At 42.3% G+C, this 19,620-nt stretch overlaps 1 protein-coding gene across 2 annotated transcripts in view; it reads left to right on the forward strand.

Annotated features, from left to right (window-relative positions):
• The window catches only part of Gsk3b (glycogen synthase kinase 3 beta), a 149,107-nt gene that overhangs the window by 87,845 nt on the left and 41,642 nt on the right, over window positions 1-19,620 (forward strand). For both annotated transcript variants that reach the window (XM_032900192.1, XM_032900191.1), the window contains exons 4-7: window positions 2,648-2,758; window positions 5,983-6,113; window positions 9,671-9,777; window positions 12,376-12,473. In XM_032900192.1, the coding sequence (XP_032756083.1) occupies window positions 2,648-2,758; window positions 5,983-6,113; window positions 9,671-9,777; window positions 12,376-12,473 (447 nt within the window). The remainder of the gene's footprint in view (window positions 1-2,647; window positions 2,759-5,982; window positions 6,114-9,670; window positions 9,778-12,375; window positions 12,474-19,620) is intronic.

The raw sequence follows: 19,620 nt of genomic DNA on the forward strand, positions 1-19,620 counted from the left end.
TTGCTGATGTTGTTTATTTTTAGCTTAGTTTTCTGTACTTTTTAATTTAGATTTTATTTTAGTATATGGGTGTTTTCCTACATGTATGCCTGATGGTGGTGAAGGCCAGAGGAGGGCATTGAGCTCACAGGAGGGCACCTGTGAGCTTCCGTGTGGGTACTGGAATAAGTGCTCCTAACCACCGAGTGCCCCCACCCGTCCTCTCTCCCCTTGCTGTGTTTCCCTTACCAGTCCTGGATTCGAATAGTCTTTCTGTTCCGCCCTCCTAAGCAGCTGGAGAACACATATCATGCATCCCACTTATCTACTGCCTGTTTGGACTGTGACCAGCCTTTCCTATGGTATGATGGAGAACTTACCCATTTGTGATGCCGTGTTCATTCCCAGAATGTTTCAGACTTCAGAGCATTTTGAAGTTTTACTGTATTGTTCACCTCTCTGTGTTCTTGTTTTTATTTCACAGTATTGTAAAGCAGTGGTTCTCAAACTTCCTAGTGCTACACCTCTTTAATACAGTTCCTCATGTTGTAGTGACCCCAACCATAAAAATATTGTTGTTGCCACTTCATAAATGTAATTGTGCTACCATTATAAGCCGTAATGTAAGCATTATGATTTAGGGCGCATTTTCATTGTTATGTTGACCCGAAGAGATCACACCCCACAGGCTGAGAGCTACTGCTCTAGAGTCGTGCTTCACCAGTCTTTCCTTAGACTTTTGTCCTAGCTTCTTAATATACAGATGCATTTGCCAGTAAAAATCCAGAACAAGGAGCACAGTGGTTTTGTATTGGCTATGCCTTGCTTTGATCACTGCCTGCCAATTCTCCTCTTCTACCAACACAAGTTATGTAAGAACAAACTTGGGGGCTATCTGGTTGAAATTAATCAACTGGTTTTTATTTCTTTCTTGCTGTTTACTCACTTGTGAACCTAGAAACCCCCATCCCCCATCCACCCTTTCTCTTTTTATCTCCTTTTCTTCTTCCAAGGCAGAGGTTCACTGTTTATTTCTGACCGGCTTTGCCTCACAGAGATCCCTGTGCTGGAATTAAAGGCATGTACCACCACCCACAACCTGAACCCAAATTTCACATTCATTCATTCATTCATCCATTCATTCAGTGTGCCTTGGTGTTTTGCCTACATGTCTATGTGAGGGTGTCAAGATCCCTCTGGAACTAGAGTTCCAGACAGTTATGGCCTGCACACCGGGATTAAAGGCATGAACCATCACTGCTCCAACCCAAAATTCTTACAGTGACTTTAGATAGCTAAACCAAGATAGAATCTATCTCTCCAACTTAATTTATCGATGATGATTTAAATATGAGAGCAGTCAACACAATGGAGGTTTCCTTGTAGCCATGCTGCTTTTGAGTTCAGGCTGTGCAGAAAACTAAATATCACCAGGGTTATGAAAAACACCCATTTTTTTCTTTGATACTTTGAGTTTTGCAACCTACCCAGTCACTGCCACAAGTACTTGATTCTTGTCATTTTAGCCCCAAACAGCAACAGGCAGTGTTTAATTGGAGGGTGTCTGAGCTGCAGTTAGACTTTGTTTATAAAGATAATCGCAGGCTGTTGTCATCGTTTGTTTGCCTCTGTGCTGATGAGAGTGACAGACCAGTTAGCTATGGAAGAAGGAAGACCATTAAAAAAGATACATTCATATCTTGAATATAGTTTTCTCTCTGTTGTTTCAGTCTTCATTTGAAAGATAAGAAGCTATACTTGTTCCTAGTCACAGAGTGGGAGAGCAGAGTTACACGTGGGTCACTTGACACCTGCGCCCACCCTTCCCTCCTGTGGCAGCTCTGACCTGTAGATGCGCCCAAAACACTGCCTCGCACTTGAGTTCGATAGGTGGAATGATGAATAGTCACCTGCAGTTTCACTACTCAGTAGCCAAGCGTAATCCTTAACTTCACTTTTCGTCCTCAGTTTACCCAGCCGGTGCTGTTCAGAGAACAGGGTGTCACTAGTGCTTTCTCCGCTTTCCTGTTTGGCTCCAGCTCCCTTCTTTATCTTGACTGACATTGAACTCTTGCCTTTATGCTGCTACAGCGGAGACCAGTGGACAAGCTTGTGGGCATGATCTCATGCCATACGTTTGTTATATGTATGTATTAGTGATCTAGACTGTCAGACAAACAAAACAATTGTGTGGAAGCTATAGTGTTTCCAGGAATACTTAGTTCATTCTTTCTCAGGAGCTGAAGAAACTGAAGCCAAGACATAAATATCAGTCAGACATGCACATCAGTTGACAGCAGAGCCAGGGCGAGCAGCCTGCTTTCTTGGCTTTTGACTCAGTGCTGTCTTCAAGCAATCTTTCCACAGAGGAGGAAAGACATTGATTTTTCAGCCTAGAAAATAATAAACATTATTATAAACAATAAGCTATCATAACACATGTGTAAGCAATGTGATGGATTATAACTATACCCGAATTATAAAGTCTGCTAGATGCATTTGTATAGTTCTGCTCATGCCCAGAAGTAAGTTTGTGTAATTAAAATTGACCATATGAAGCTTTTCTTTAAACATCTGAATAAGAGGTGTATAGAGATTTACTCTAACTTGAATACTTAAGATGTGTCTCTAATCTGGTTTTGTCCTTTTCTTCTTTAAAACCGTACAGAAAGATGAGGTCTACCTTAACCTGGTGCTGGACTATGTTCCGGAAACAGTGTACAGAGTCGCCAGACACTATAGTCGAGCCAAGCAGACACTCCCTGTGATCTATGTCAAGGTATGTGACAATGGGACCCCTTCCAGTTCACAGAAGGGTCGGGATGTGTCAACCCCATTGACACTGGTCGCTCCTTGTAAAAACAGCAAGCTCTGGATGGTGCTAAATTGTTATAGTTTTAAAGCATGGAGTCGTTTTAAAGCTTTCATTACTCTGCAGTGGATAAAGGTGCTTGCTGTGGGAGACTGATAACTGGAGTTCTATTCCTGGACCTACATGAGGTCGAAGAGAACCAGCCTCATGAAGTTGTCCTCTAATCCTCCACGTGCACGTGCCATGTGTGTACACACATGCCCATGAGATAAAGGAATTGAATAAATATTCTGATAAAATATGGTAAAGCTTTCAAGGTTAAGGATTTTAATTGTGATAGCCATGCACCTTTGGTGTGGTGTGGGGAGGGGAGCGCAGGTAATTCAGGCCAGAGCCAGACTCCTGCTTTCACCTTTACCTTGGGCTGACCTCTTCCTGGCCCTAGTGTAAGCGTTTAGTTGGGGCCTGTCTCGGTCTCTCTTCCCACCAGTGCTGGGACGGCAGCCAAGCGCGCCCAGTAGCAACTTCATGCCTGGTGCTGGGGACTCAGGGTGAGGTTTCCATGTTTGCACAGCAAACTCTTACAGCGAGGCGGCTCCCAGCCATAGCATCGCTTTCGCTCTCAGTGTCTTTGTGTGCCACAAACACGTAAGTAAACTCAGTCTCCACAGTTCCCGTTTAGCATTTTATTACTGTTTATTGCATTCGTCATAGACATTTAAACTGTCAGTTTTAATGTCAGTTTTAATTATATTATTTAGGTGTTGGAGTCTGATATTAATCCCCCTTTTTTTCATGTAACTGTAGCTAGGAATTTATCTAGTATTTTCCTATTCTTTTTAGGTAAGAGGTAGGGAAGGGGTGGATAGTGTCTTACCCTGTAGTTCAGACTACCCTGAAACTTTTGATACTTGTAGCAATCCTCCTGCTTCAGCTTCCTGAGTGCTGAGGTTATAAGTGTGAGTTACCAAATCTAGTTAGGAACACATTTTTAATATGTGTGCTGTCAACTAGGTGCTGATTTTTTTTTCTATTTCTCAGTGACAGCAGTATAATTACCTACTTTACCCCACCCCTGACATAGAGCTGATGTGGTGACTGTCATAATGCTGCCACTTTCCACTGAAAGTCATTTAAAGCAGGGGTTAGGAGGGAGCATAGCTGAACTCTCCCCGGATCCGGAGTAAATCACCGAATGGCCAAACTCTAATGGAGAGGAAGATTATTCATGTGTAAAACTGTGTGGGGTGTACTTCCTGAATGGGTCCAGATTTTTCCCAGCACAGGATTTAGTCCCTCTTTCCGTCCTTCATGGGTTTTCTAGCAGGTTCTAGCATCAGGTTGTGGAGCAGGCAACAATATAGAGATGCCATTCTTTTTTTAATTGAAAAAAATTTGTTACAGGACAATGTATAAGTGCATAGGGAGTTGGATTTAATTTAATTCCAAAATGCTGACATTAAAGATGTTATGCATACATTTTTGTCATGGTTCATTTTGAAGAAGGCTTTAACTTGGGTAGTGAGATTTAAATCAACATTGAACCTGTCTAGCCTTAGCAGTTTTCTCGTACCTCTGAAGGAAGTATTTCCTGTTAACATTAGTAATGCCAGTCCCTAGCAGTACAGGCGGAAAAGATGGTGTCTTTGTCAGTACTTCTCCTGGTTTTTTAATCAGACAGTAGTATTTTTGATTTGCATGGTATTAAGTAGGGAGTAGAGCTCAGAGAGTGAGCATGTGCAACAGATTGGAGGTGATCATGCTGGAGAAGGCGGCACGTGTCTATAATCTCAGCACTTTATAGACTAGAGGATGACAGGACCAGGGCCAGGCTGTATTCCATGGGAGTCTGTCCTGGGAGAGAGGAAAAATGAAAAAGGAAGGAAGGAAGGAAAGAAGGAGGAAGGAAGGAAGAAAGGAAGGAAGGAGGAAGGAAGGAAGGAAAAGAAGCTTGGCCTCCAGATAAGTAGAAGATTTAAAGGCGTTACATTGGTACATTTTTCAAAGTTTTAGAACAATCTCTTAAGATATTTCTCTGCTTGCTCTGATGAAATTCCAGACAAAGGCAACTCAAGGACAGAAAGGTTTATTTTGGCTTAATAGTTCTAGGGGATACTGTGCATCGTGGTAGGGAAGGCATGGTGGGCGAGCATGGGGCAGCTAGCCACGTTCAGAGAGGATACACGGTGCGTGAGCTCCTTTTCTTCTCCTACTCAGTTCAGGCAGCTAGCCCGTCGAATAATGCAGACGCCCTTCAGACAGGTCCAGAACTGTGTTCATCGGTTCCAGGACTCTCAAGCTGGCAGTTAAGACTTACCCCTGCAGTGATGTCACGTCAGTTGTTTGTGTTTTTTTGAGGTTTTTTTGTTTGTTTGTTTGGGTTTTTTTTTTGTTTTTGTTTTTGTTTTTCTGTGTAACCCTGGCTCTCCTGGAACTCACTCTGTAGACTAAGTAGGCCTTAAAACTCAGAGATCTGTCTGGGCATCTGCCTTTAAATTACATTGGAAGTCTACATTATTCTGAGGATGTTAAAGGCTAATTTACCATCCGAGTTACTGGTGTCTCAGTAGGAATTGATAAGATTACTTACTCATGAGCTTTCCTATGTCTGTTAATGATTTGAGGCTAACTTTTCAGAAAAACTTTTCAGAAAAATGGTTCTAAAAAATGACACTGACTACATTTTTACAGCCTGAGATTCTAGGAAGAATGATGGACCTGCCTCCTAATCTAAAGGCTGCTGCTGTCTATCGCCCATATGGCTTCTGATCTCTGTCTCTGTTAAGTTAAAAAAAAAAGATCAACCCAGCTGCCCTGAGTACAGTGGGTGAAGGGGATTGAGCGCAGGGCTGTGGGCATGCTAGGCAAGTGCTCTCGATCCCCGACTCTCTGAATCTTAGTGTGAGACCTGGTCCGACTTGCCCAGGTAGTCCTTAAACTTAGAATTCCCTGCCTCGGGTGTGTGCCCCCACACCTGGATGCTTTTCTGAATTACTGAAGGATAGCACAGGTATATATTTAGTGATAGTTTAATTTCCTGATTTATGTAGAAATGCCATGAAACTTTGATTAGGGAAAACTGTATTGATAATCAGCATTTTGCATGTTCTGCTGAGAACGTTTTTAACTGCATAATGACTCAGATGTGTTTGAAAGCAGGGGTATCGAGTGAATGTCTCTTCTTATTCCAGTTGTATATGTACCAGCTGTTCAGAAGTCTAGCCTATATCCATTCCTTTGGGATCTGCCATCGAGACATTAAACCACAGAACCTCTTGCTGGATCCTGATACGGCTGTATTAAAACTCTGCGACTTTGGAAGGTGAGCTAGTCTCCTCTTACTTCCCTTCCTTCCTCCCCCTTCCCTCACACTTTATTAAATAGACTCCTGTAACAGTACTAGTCTGAACCCGCACTCCTTACTCGGTACTCAGGGAATACAAACTAATGAAGGTCCGTGTCAGAATGGTTTTGATAATTTTATGGGAACAATAAATGTGTGTGCCCTTTATCCTACAGTTAACTTCTGAGGATTATTTCTTTATGCATATTTAGGGATCTTTAATATGGTGTTGTTTGCAAATATCTAGTAGTGAGAAAATGTCCAAATAAATTGATATATACAGATACAGTGTTACACATGCTGCTGAGGGAAAAGCGAGGGAGCTGTCCAGTGTGGGAGTGATGTCTAGGAAGTACCAAGTGAGAAAGTCAGTGGGCAAAGGCACTTGCTTTCAAGGCTGGTAACTTGAGTTTGATCCCAGGGACTTAAGTTGGGCCTGCAAGTTGTCCTGCTTACCACAGGAGTGCTGGAATGCTAACATTCAGGCTCAAAAAGGCCGTGGCGGCACTTGCTGATAATCCCAGTCACTCAGTAGACGTGGGAGGTCATTAGTTTGAGGCTGGCCTAAGCCAGGTCGTGAGACCCTGTGCAAAAAGAAAGCCTCTGTCAAGTCAGTACTGTATGCATGGTAGCTTTTGTTTTAAAAACCCTTTTGTGACTAGCGTGCAAACACACATAACAAACATGGCTTATTCTGAGTTGATATATAATACCTCATACATGATTGTCTGGGACGGGATGTTTAAGGATTATCGTGTACTTGGGAAACTTACATTCCCGATGAGTGCTCTTTAGTATAAACTCCTTGAGCTTATGGAATACATATATCTGCTCCATCTTTATTACTAATAAATCTCTTAAGTTATTATACATTTGCATATATTCCTTTAACTTCACACTCAACCTCAATACAGGAGTGCAGTAAAATACAGAGAGGCAATATTTTCTCTATTAATATTTACTATTAGTATTTCCTCTATTATTTCCCCATCTTTGAAGATTCTAACAAGTATGATTTTATTTTAAACCGCCGATTTCTTGGTTATATACTGTTGCTAGTGTAAAACCCTCATGCTTTCGCTTTGTGTAGCATTTAGCTATAAAGCGTCCCAACATGCAGCCAAGCCTATACCCCGCTGGACAGATCACCACATCCCTTCTTCATTCTCTATCGCCTCCGGGGGTAGCCCTACTCTCTCTGCTGAGACTTCTGTCCTTATAACTTGGGTGCTTTTTCATCCTTGTTAGAAGTTCTTCTTTTTCAGTTTAGCACCACAGATTATACATTGACTCCTGGTGTCTATAGTCCCTCCTCTTTATATAGATTTCTACACCAAACCGTAGATTAGATTGTGGGTTTAACATCAGATGCATTTTCTGCAGGTGGAGGGAGGTATTTGGAAAAACCGAGCCAATCTGCTGTCAGTAGGTTCATGCTTAGTCTCGTTCTGCAGTTTCTTTCAAGCCATTTCACTTAACAAACCCTATCCCAGGGTCTCAGCACTGCAGGCTGCGGCTCAGGTGAAAATACACACCAAGGCGGTTTTTTATTTGATGGTTGAATGGTGGGCTGCTGCTTGTTTCACCTATGAAAAGGCACCCAAATCACATGGGGTTTGTTACTGGGGAGAGTAACTGCCGAGTCCTGCAAGAGCCACCAAAAGTGCAAGTTCCTCTGCTCACCACCATGTCAGAGCACTGTTCGCGCCCGCCGGACTCTCTGGGTGTAAAGTAGCTGTACCCGGATACATTTGAAAGGGAGCTTTCCCAGGTGTGAAATAGCTCATTCTTTAACAACTCTGAGGGAGGATTTTGGAGACACTTAAGGTGAAAACAAAACAGCCTTCTTAATAATTTTTAACTAGGTGTAACAGGTCTGGCAGTAGCCGAAATGGGGTATGAAAAAACCCATTTTATAGAGTCTAACTGGGGTGTCTAAGGGCCGTTAGGTGAGACCACAAGGCAGAGAGTCAGCCTCTCACCTGCAAAGGGAAAAGTTAGTTTCGTTGGTGATGAGGGAAAAGGATACAGGCTGTCAAAGCTCTCAGTTGGATGACTGAGTTGTGCGTTTCTCTTCTAAGCATCTGCTTTACCCATTAAAAATGTGCCTCATGTGTTTGGTTTCTGAGACAGGGTCTCTGTGGCCCTGGCTGTCGCAGCAGCTTGCTGCCTCTGCCTCTGTAGAGTGCTGAGACCGAAGGCGTGGGCCACTGTCCTGCTCGCTGGTCATTCGTTCAGGAGCTGGATTTAAACTCCGCATCCTAGAGCTGCTTTTTCAAGGGGCCATTCCAAGTCCCCAGGGCGCACTTCTGAAGATAGAAAGTCTGTTATCGAGGGCACTAACACTGAATATCTTGACTTTTTTGACAGTCTGAAAACCTTACTGTTGTTAACATAGCGAACACTGTTTTATCTGGGCCTAAGAAAAAGATTAAAATTTGAAACAGATAATGAAGGAAAGAACAAATCAAGTTTAGAGCCATCATTGAGTAGAAGTAAACTGAAAGGGAGGAAACCTAGACCCCCAAGACTGAATGACCGTTTTCACATGTCTGTGTCCTGCACTGTTACCTCAGATTTTCTACCTGTTTTTGGCATTTATTTATTTTTTTCTCTTTGTTCGTTCATTTGATTTTGTCGCATGTATTTCTTTTCTGTATCTGATGCTACTATCAGAACAGCTCCTAGAGCAGCCTGCTTATTTGAGATGGAGTTACCCAGAGAGACATTTCAAGAGACACTGTGACTCACTTTAACGTTTAAAATATGTACTGTAAACTACTTTAGGAGGAAAGTTGTAATAATATGTCAACGTAGCACTGCAGCGATGGAGCGGATCGGGTCTGAGTCACTTAAATCAAATGAATGCCTTCTACAGTTTGCTTAGCAGTAGGTGTTTAAATCGACTGCAGTGTGGAAGCATGGATTGGCTGTGTAAGGCCGAGCTGGTCATTCCGGGTCAGAAGACCAAGTTTAACAGTGGCCAGGCCCCCCCCAACACTCCCCTTTTTAAAAGCATATAGGTGGGGAATACTGATACATTCACTTATTCTGATTTGCTAACAGTCTTTTGTTGCAGAAGGCTGCTCTTTAATTTCCTGCCCTTCATCTTTATATTTTATGTAATTACTTATTATTTTGACACAGTGTCTCACTGTATACCATTGGCTGACCTGGAACTCTCACTACCTCACTACCTCACTACGGAGTGGCCTCCATCTCACAGAGGTCCGCCTGTCTCTGCCTCCCGAGTGCTGGGATGGAAGGTCGCACCACCTTGCCTGTCAGCCATTTTATATTTCACAAGTTGAATGTAGGAAATGAGGAAACCAGAAGAAATTGAACACGTGTGTCCTTTTGTAATTTTTTAAATCTCTTTGTTCCTTAGCTAAGGCTTGACAAACTCACTTTAAAAATCCGTCTTTAAAGTATCAATTTGCTGAACTTGTGTATTTCTCTTGTTGGAAACATTTCAAGTGTGTTGCTTATGAGGTTTAGATGATTAAAGATTGTTTTTTATTTTTATTTTTCATCAGTGCAAAGCAGCTGGTCCGAGGAGAGCCCAATGTTTCATATATCTGTTCTCGGTACTACAGGGCACCAGAGCTGATCTTTGGAGCCACCGATTACACGTCTAGTATAGGTAAGTGCTGGCTCTGGGTGCGGTGGGAGTGACGGTTAACTGTCCTGGCTCTGACCCTTCTCCAACACGGCAAGCACGACAGGGCAGGGCTGCAGCAGTACACTTTTGCAGAAATGAATAGAACTAATTTTTTTTACATTTTAGAATTTATGCTTTTCTATTATTAGAATTATAAAAATATTATTTTGTATTGTAGTTGCTTAATGCATTTGTTTGGCTCTTAAGTTTCAAACAAATGTTGATAAGCTTTTTAAAACATTACTGAGGCAGAGATGGATGGCAAAAAGACGTGTGTGGAGCTCAGTCCCAGCCGCACTGGAGGAACTCAGCTGCTGAGTTAACTAATGGGGTCTGCACTGGTTTTCTAGTTCTGTAATGTTTACGTCTGAGCCTAAACTACTTAGAAATGTGTTACTAAATAATGTTACTTTTAAAATGTTAATATTGTAATCAGTAGGGCAGTGATACTCCTGAATCCCTACAATGATGCATCGCTTAATTTTTGAGCAACTTAATTCATTAGCTTTTCAGCTAAACCCACTGGTTGTTCAGATCTCGCTGGAGATGTCTAACGATAGAAGGGTTAGAGATGGTTGAGGTCGGCATTGACCCTATCTTCTTAACCTGTTCTAGTGCCATTGCTATGTTAGCAGACAAAAACCTGTTTATTTCATGTATTTATCAGGGGGGGGGGAGGGTGGCGTCAGGTGTCTTCCTCCATTGCTCTGCACTGTATTTTTGAGTCAGGGTGTCTCACTGAACCTGGAGCCACTGATGTGGCTAGAGTAGCTGACCCATGAGTCTGAGGAGACTCCATCCTGTCTTCACCATAAGCCACCTCCACTGCCCCTTATGCTCTGTTTCTGATAGGAACCCCTCAGTCCTAAGAACGAAAGCTATCATACTACACTCCTCCCCCAGGAAAAATCCCATAGTCATGGGGGTGGGGCAGAATACAAAATAAAACACAAATACAAAACCCAACTGACTTAGTACAGTTTTTTCTTTGTCTTTCTGATACGAACATCAGCACATGTTTCTTTTATTTTCAGAAAGGGCAATATGCCAACACTTCTTTTCACTCATGCCAAGAGGCTGGTGCTTTTTACATACTAGGTCATTTGTGCTGTTGGTGTAATGTTGTATGGAAATAGCTTGACACTCTAGGATCTGAACATGTCCAAACCACTTAGGGCTCTATGGTCCACGCTTGATGAAACCTGCCACAGAAGAGGAGGGGTGTTGAGTGTGTGGTCCCGTGTGGTGGTGGTGCTGTCTTACCATGGCTGTAGGGCATGGCGTATGTAACTGAGAAGTGAGAAGTGCTACAGAGGGATTGCTTTCTCCAGTCATCTTCCAGACTCATAACTGAGTATCTGGGCTGCCAAGTGGAGGTCCTGATTCTGCTTCCTCTTCATGGTTGGTGTGAGGAGTCAATAAAATGTTACTCAAGTACTGTAGGTGACATTCTTTAGTCTCCTTATTAATTCAGCTGTCTCCAAGAGCAAATCTTAGTCCTTTGTCCTCAGTAATGCCATTGGATACAGTTACTGATTGGTGTTCTAGTCAAATGTTTGATAACTAGTTATCTATTGTGTGTGTATATATGTGTATGTATGTATGTGTGTGCATGCGCACACACACACACACACACACACACACACACACACACACACACACACACACACGATAATAGATTGAGTGGTGCCAGGGTCTGCAAAAATATGGGCAGTCCTTCTAAAATAACCAAACCAGATCACCTGACACATTTTAGAAAACATGGGTTTGGATCTAGGATGCTTGCCTTTTACATTTGTTTTATGTGTGTGAGTGTTTGGCCTGAATGCATGTATGCATACCACATGCATACTTAGTGCCTGTGGAGGTCAGAAGAGGGTGTCACGTCTCTTAGAACTGGAGATCTAGATGGTTGTGAACCATTATTATATGGGTGCTGGGAGTTGAACTAGGTTCTCTGCAAGAGCAGCCAGTAGTTTTTCTCAGTGGATAAACCATATGTATAGCCATGGCTTGCTTCTTAAGACTGTGTAGGATTTATAGAAGACGTGGGTGATGGTGTACACGCCGTTAGTCTCAGTGCATAGGAAGCAGAGGCAGGTGGCTCTCTTGTGAATCCAGCCAACCCAGGGCTACATGTACTGAGCCAGTCTCTGTCTCTGTGTATGTCTCTGTGTCTCTGTCTTTCTGTCTTCACGCTTTCTCAGGCATGCAGAAGAGATTTGTGAAAGTTGAATACTTATAAAAATACTTATTTATTAAAAAATAAAAGGGGAGGGGTTGGGGATTTAGCTCAGCGGTAGAGCGCTTGCCTAGCGAGCGCAAGGCCCTGGGTTCGGTCCCCAGCTCCGAAAAAAAGAAAAAAAAAATAAATAAAAAAAATAAAAAGGGTTTAAGTATATGAATACTTTTTTGAAAAAAATTAACAATGTTATAAATGAAACCACCACTGATTTTGACTAAATTATTGTCATATTTGAATATAATCAATACTATGCAATCTAAGTTAAATATACATTTCACTTCAAATTTAATGTGATAAGCCTTTCTTTTGTTTTTGTTTTGTTTTTTTTTCTTCAGATGTATGGTCTGCAGGCTGTGTGTTGGCTGAATTGTTGCTAGGACAACCAATATTTCCTGGGGACAGTGGTGTGGATCAGTTGGTGGAAATAATAAAGGTGAGATGGTTTTACACTTTTGAACCAAAAAATGTTACACACACACACACACACACACACACACACACAGAAAAACCACACAATAACACTTTTAAACAATGGGAAAAAGAGGCTGGGGACATGATGCACAAGTTCAAGCACTCACTGTGCAAACATGAGAAGTAGAGTTTGGCTCCCTGAAACCTGCATGGGTGTGCCTGGGCCTAGCATTTCCCACCCAGAGAGCCCCAGAGCGAGCTGCCTAGGAAGAGTAGCCGTATCTACAAGCTCTCGGCTTAAATGAATGGAGTAGAATAGTGCTCAGGGGTAACTGCTGATACCTCCCAACCTTGGGCCTTCACGTACAGGCATACAGAGGGTAAAGAGGAGAAAGGGGTTATAGGTCATTTAGCAAGCTGTGCTATAGAGTAGAGCAGGTTGGGGGGAAGCCACTGGTTTCCTTTTTACAGATCTATTTTTATCTTATGGAGTTTTTTCTCCTGTTTGTACATTTGTGTATCACGTGTGTTCACAGTGCTCTTAGAGGCTAACAGAGGGTTTTTGATCATTTGGATTCTTGAACTGGGAGGGTTACAGACCATTGTAAGCTACCATGTGGATTCTGAGAGTCAAACCTGGATTCTCTGGAAGAAGAGCCTGTGCTATTAATTGCTAAGACACCTTTCCAGCTCCATGATCACATTGTTTTAAGATCTGTGTCATAATTCAAAATTGCTTTTTCTTTTACTATAAGGAAAAATAGGGACTCAATGTTACTGGGTCCAAATGTAGTTGAAGAGGCTGGTGATTGGTCATCTTCCTTAACTCTGTGGAGTTGGTTTCATAGCTGAGACCACTGTGGTAACTTCTTTTTGTTGTGTGATGTCGTTTTGTGTTATTTTTTGAGACAAGGTTTTTCCTTGTAGCCCTGGTAATCTTGTAAACAAGGCTGGCCTTGCACTTTGACATCCTTGGTAGCCATTTCTTATGTGAGACTGAATGAACCCACAGCCTTGTTAAGAGTACTGCTTCCTCCTTACTCACTAGAAACACGGAGTAGAAACCATAGAATCGTGAAGCAGTGTTAAAGAAGGGCTTTTTCAGGTGTACAGAGTACCGTTCAGCATTTATGAAACAGTTTGCACTTTTTAAATATGTGTATATGATACATACAGTAAAAACATGAAAGAAATCCTAGCTCTGGTATTACACTAGTATTAGTGAACTGGTGTTCAGTTCCTAAAAGAAACACAATCTAGGCGTTACATAGAGACACCTCCTGTGTGTCTCAAAGGGAGTAGTACTTTTTATTATTCTCTCATGTATTACATCCCAATTGCAGCTTCCCCTTCCTCCTCTTGCCAGTCCTTCCCTCTCCCCTCCCATCAATTCCTCAGAACTTCAGAACAGAGCAGGCCTCCTGTGGATGTCAACCAAACTCTGTATATCAGCTTGTAATAAACTAAGCACATCCCCTCACATTAAGCTGGATGAGGCAACCGGGTAGGAGGAAGAGGGTCCCAAGACCAGTCAGAAGAGTCAGGGACAGTCCCTACTCCCACTACTAAGTGTCCCACAGGAAGACCGAGGTACACAGCCATAATGTTTATGCAGAGGCTCTAGCTCAGACATGGCCATGAGGGCTCCCTCTCCGTGAGCCCTGTGAGTCCACGTTAGTTGATTCCATGGGTTTTGTTTTGTCATGTCTTTTTGGGTGTCCTTAACCCCTCTGGTTCCTGCTATTAAAGTTGCAGAAACAGAAGTATTGTTCATTTAGGGGTTTATTTAACCTAAGATTTTCAGACAGCACCTTTCTTGAATATTCTTAGGCTGAGATTCACCTAGATTTTTTTTGTTTGTTTTTGTTTTTCTACAAATATATTCACTTTAATGCTCAGTGTTTTTTATATAATCACAGAATAGTTACCTTTTTTACGGGAGGTAGAACTTGTTTCTAAGTATTTATGACTCAAAGGCTGGTAGCTAAAACAGTTCTGATAAAGAATAGGTTAGAAGGCTTGCATTCCTAGTCAGAACTAATCGTACAGTTATAGTAATTAAGAGAATGTAGAACTTGCATGAATGTAGAAATGGAATATAACTGAGGGCCAAGGAATAAATCTTTACATTTATGGCCAGTTGATTTTTTTCAACATGTATTCTAAGACAATTCGTTGGTAGAAAACCGTAATTACAGACAATAATACTAAACTACTAGGTATGTATGTTCAGAAGAGTAAAGTTAGAACCTATCTTAGTCACCTTTCTGTGGAGGAGAGAGCATTTATACAATCCATAGAACTGTGAATTAGTACAGACAGTATGGAGAACATATTCCGAGGTTCCTTAGAAGACAACAACATGTTTAACTATAGCAGGATCAAGCCCCTTCCTGTGTGAGTATCTATCCCAAATATGAGTGCGTGAGAACTGTACTCACATGGTCATCGCAGCAGCATTTGCAGCAGCCAAGATATGAATGACACTGACCTGTGTCATTGAGTAAACGGACGGTGATGTCATCACTGAGTAAACGGATGGTGATGTCATCACTGAGTAAACGGATGGTGATGTGCTTTATTTCGGCTTATAGCTCTCAGGCCACACTCCATCACTGAGGGAAGTCAGGATGGAGTGTCTAGGAAACTCAAGGCAGTATGCTAGAGGCAGGGCCTGAAGCAGAGGCCATGGAGGGGCGCTGCTTACTGGCTTGCTCCTCGTGGCTTGCTCAGCCTGCTTTCTTATAGCACACAGGACCACCAGCCCAGTGGTAGCACCACCCACAATGGCATGTGTCCTCCCGTCTCAGTCTTCAGCCATGGAAAATGCACTGTAAACTTCTCTTCAGGCCAGTCTTGTGGAGGTATTTTTAAGTTGAGAGTCCCTCTTTCCAAGTGATACTGTCTTATGTCATGTTGACATAAAACTACCAACACGCCCCTTATCCTTTTAAAGTCTTTCAGTGTATACACCCTTTTAACTGCATGAATTGAGTTAGTCAAAGATGCTGTCTTGGAATTGGGCCTGGAATGTAGATGTTCTTGAACTGAAGGAGCTGAAAGGTAGGTTGAGAGGAGACAGGGGAGACCAAGGAGTGTGTGGTGTCCTCTCAGATCGCTGAGCAGTGAGCAGTGTGCAGACTGGATTTCTGCTGGAGGTAGTGTATCTGGAAAGGCTTCTTCTTGAGAAACTAACCCTTGAGCTGAGTATCTTCACCATGGAAACGCAGCCACTATTTAAAGAGGAAGGTAATGCTTAGCTATTTACCTGAAGTCAGGTCCGTGGTGTGTTTTAACCACAGCTTGTGGTTGTGAATAGCAGGGTTGATAGACTGAGTGCACCAGGAGGAGTCTAGAGCTGTGAGCAGCAGGCAGATGCTGTATTACAGGGACTTAGAAAGCCACTCGGGTCTTAAGCAGAGGAATAACATTTCTAATACAGCTTCTTTACTACACAGTAGCTTTAAACAAACCTGGCTACACGTGCAGCTCCTTTGTTGAAGTTTGGTGCCCTCTGGTGTGGAGCCATAAAAAGGCACCCAGTGCCTCCTGAGTGTTGTAGCTGCACTGCATTGCATTGCAGTTGCTTTGTCTGTTGTTCTTTAAGGTAGCGTTGTCCTTGTTCAGGTCAGTCTTAGACAGCCATGGAGGGAGCTCAGGAGACCCCAACCCTAGATTAAGAGCTACAGGCAGTCAAGGAATGCTGAGAGCAGGAAAAGTGGTTTTCTCTAGCAAATAGTTCACTTAATTGATTATACAGTCCAAATGGTTATCCCTGAAAATGTATACAGGAAAGTAACATTATTCAGACTGAGCGCTCCCTCTTTCTCTCTCCTCCGCGCTCTCCTCCTCGCTCTCTCCTCCGCTCTCTCTCTCTCTCTCTCTCTCTCTCTCTCTCTCTCTCTCTCTCTCTCTGTGTGTGTGTGTGTGTGTGTGTGTGTGTGTGTGTGTGTGTGCACCTGCGCATGTGAGCTCTGCATACACGTATATAACAATGATTAAAGAAAAAAGCCGTGAAATTTGAGTGGGGTGGGTGAGTGGTAAGGTTTGGGAAAAGGGAAGGGAAAATGATTATCTCAAAAATTAAGAAAATTGTTTTTTAAAAAACCTATGTAAGAAACGCCCTTTTCAGAGCTTTTTACAGATATTTTCTGTGGTGTTTGTGTTTTCCATATGTGGTCAGTTTGTAGCTAGTAGGTGAAAAACTATTGTATAAAATGTAGACAATACCGATCTAGCGGAAGTATTGTTTAAGGGTTGTCAAAGGGATGTAGCAGGTAGAGCCTCGATTCTTTGAATCTTTCTGCCCATCTCTACATGATACAACGATGGGCAAAAGAAAAGGTACTTTTTGCATAGGTGGACAGGTCATAAACTGTTACAATAGAAGAGTGATTCTACCTCTATTTGGGTTATAATTTATTATTTTTCCTTCCTCTTTGACTATGTGAATATTCTAGTTTCCTATCTGTTGCTATGACTTTAAAACAAAACAAAAAATACTCTGACCAAAAGCTCCTTAAGGGAAAAGAATTTATTCTTACAAATGTGGCTTACACTTCCAGGTCACATTCTATCATTGAGGAAAGTCAGGACAGGAACTTGGTGACAAGCCTGCTTGCTACATCTGCACACAGCATTACTTCTGACTGGGATGCTCATTCGTAGCTGAAGAAGTGCAGCAGAAACTTGTCAGGGTGCTGCTTGGTGGCTCTCCTACACAGCCGGGGACTCACCTGCCCAGGGTGGTGTCTCCCACAATGACCTGGGCTCGCCTGTAGCAGTTAGCAGTCCATAGAAACCAATAAGCATACCCACAGGCCAGCCTCATCCGGGCTGTTCTTCAGTTAAGACTCCCTTCTCAGGTGACTTGAGGCTGTGTCCAGTTGGCAGTTAAAAGCTCACTAGGACATTGAAATGCCGTGCTTAGAGAAAAGTGCATAAAGCCAAGGGGACTAGTTCAAGTCATTGAGGGACTCATTAGTAGGGACTCATAAGTAAGTATTCTTGTTTGTGAATGGGTATCTTTCATCAAGCTTCTTGGAGATTAAAATAATTGTATTTCTTAAAATCCAACTGAACTTTGTTCTGTGTCTGAAGTGATACGGTCCTTATTAAACATGCTATCCATAAAATGAAAAAATTAAGCTGTCCAATCAGGTAAAATGCTCTCTAAACCCATTAAAAATTAATGTGACTACTGGACCTTCCAAAGTTGAGCTGTAATAGTTATTAAAATGTCTTCCACTTGTGGTGTGGCTTTACTCTGCTGTCACAGTGTCTCCCTAGGTTTTAGATTTTGATCTAAGCAGTCCTTATTTCTATCCACATAATTGTTTCTACCTTAGCGGCCAGTGGGAATAGAATTTGCTTCTGTCCCATCTGCCTCCTGGATTTTCCTACGTAAACCCTGGCTCCTCGCTCTCCATCGAGGTGATTTCCATTGTCTGATTTATGTAGGCCCTGGTGTTCTTCTTATGTTGGTGGCCCAGGGACTCCTGGCTTTGCTTGCTTTTGCATTGAGATAGGGAATTGCTGCACAGCCCTGCCTGCCCTTACACTTGTGTAACCCTGTGTGTTGTCAGACTCCGTGTCTTGCCTTAGCCTCCCAAGTGCAGGGATTATAGCTGGGAGCCGCCAGGCCTTATCCCGTTGGCCTGTTTATTAGTTATTTTCATACTGCCATGACAAAATTCCTCACAGTAATTGTCTCACAGTCAAGGGACACAGTCATGGTGGTGGGGAAGGCACAGCCGCAGGAGCCTGAGGCCGCCCTTCACACTCATTCATGGCCGGGAAGCAGAGCGCATGGATGCTGCTGTTTAGCCCTTCTCCTTTCTATTCATCCAGGACCCCAGCTCGTGGAAGCCCCTCATAGACGCCTAGAGGTGTTTCCTTGGTTATAGTAAATCCTGTCCAGGTGACAGTAAGGACTAACTCATGACTTTTTAAGTTATATTTTCTTGTGTTGTTTAGAGGTTCTTCTAGGATTAAAAATACAGCTCTTTAAAATGTTGGTGTTTCTAAACAAGAACAACAACAATAATAATAATAACACAACAATGTGCCACCTCACACACAACCCAGTGTTGGCTGTATCTCCTCATCCTGTGCAGTATAACTGTAACATCTCTTCTGCCCGTGTTGCAGTATTTTGCCTGCATGCATGTCTGTGCACCGTGTGCATGCCTGTTGTTCGCCAAGGGTAGAAGAGGGTTTAGATCCCCTAGGACTGGAGCTAAAAATGGTTGTGAGCTGTCATGTGGGTGCAGGGAATTGAACCCCAGTCCTCTTAAGAACAGCAAGTGTTCCTACTCACTGAGCCAACTCCCTGCTACTCCCCTTTCATTTGATTTTTAAAGTAACTTTTGTTAGCATCCTGACGTTATTTAATGCCTTTGCCCTCCTTTCCTGTATTTTCCTCCCTGCCTACTAAAAGCCCAGCATGTTCCTTTGATATACCTGTAAATTTTCCCTTTAATGATTCTTATATACTGTTACTCGACATGATGCTACAGTTATGATAGTTGGGTTTCCTTGGCTCTCTTAGACTTGTGCACTATGCATGGTATTTATCAAATAAAAAAAAATTTGTAGTTTTTAAAATTTTGGTTTTGTATTGGTTTCTTTTTTATCCTCAATCCTTCACTCTTTTCTCAGCTAAAATGACATACACATACATACATGCATGCATGCATGCATACATACATACGTGTAAATATATTAGTTATGTGGTTGAGCATCCTTAATCCAAAAATAGAAAATATGAAATACTCAAAATCTGAAGTGGTTTTTTTTTGCATAATGCACAAATGAATACCACATCTGACTTCATACAATGGGTTGCAATAAAAATCAATGGATTGCAGTAAAAATGCAGACACATTGAAAATCTTGTATAAAATTATTTTTAGCTTATATAAGGTACATATGAGATATGAGATATTTTTGTTTAAACTTATATCCTACCTGCAGGATATCTCATGTATATATGTATGTATGGATGTATGGTTGGATGGGTGGATGGATGATGGATGGATGGATGGATGGATGGGTGGGTGGGTGGGTGGGTCCAAGTGTGTTGAGTAAGGAGTGAGAGGAGTGCTTTTGTTCTTCCTGTGGATTCAGCTGCAGTCGTTCCTCTGCTAGTTTTCATTCACTGAGTCCTT

This window comes from Rattus rattus, chromosome 4 (assembly GCF_011064425.1).
Source record: "Rattus rattus isolate New Zealand chromosome 4, Rrattus_CSIRO_v1, whole genome shotgun sequence".
NCBI lineage: Eukaryota > Metazoa > Chordata > Mammalia > Rodentia > Muridae > Rattus > Rattus rattus.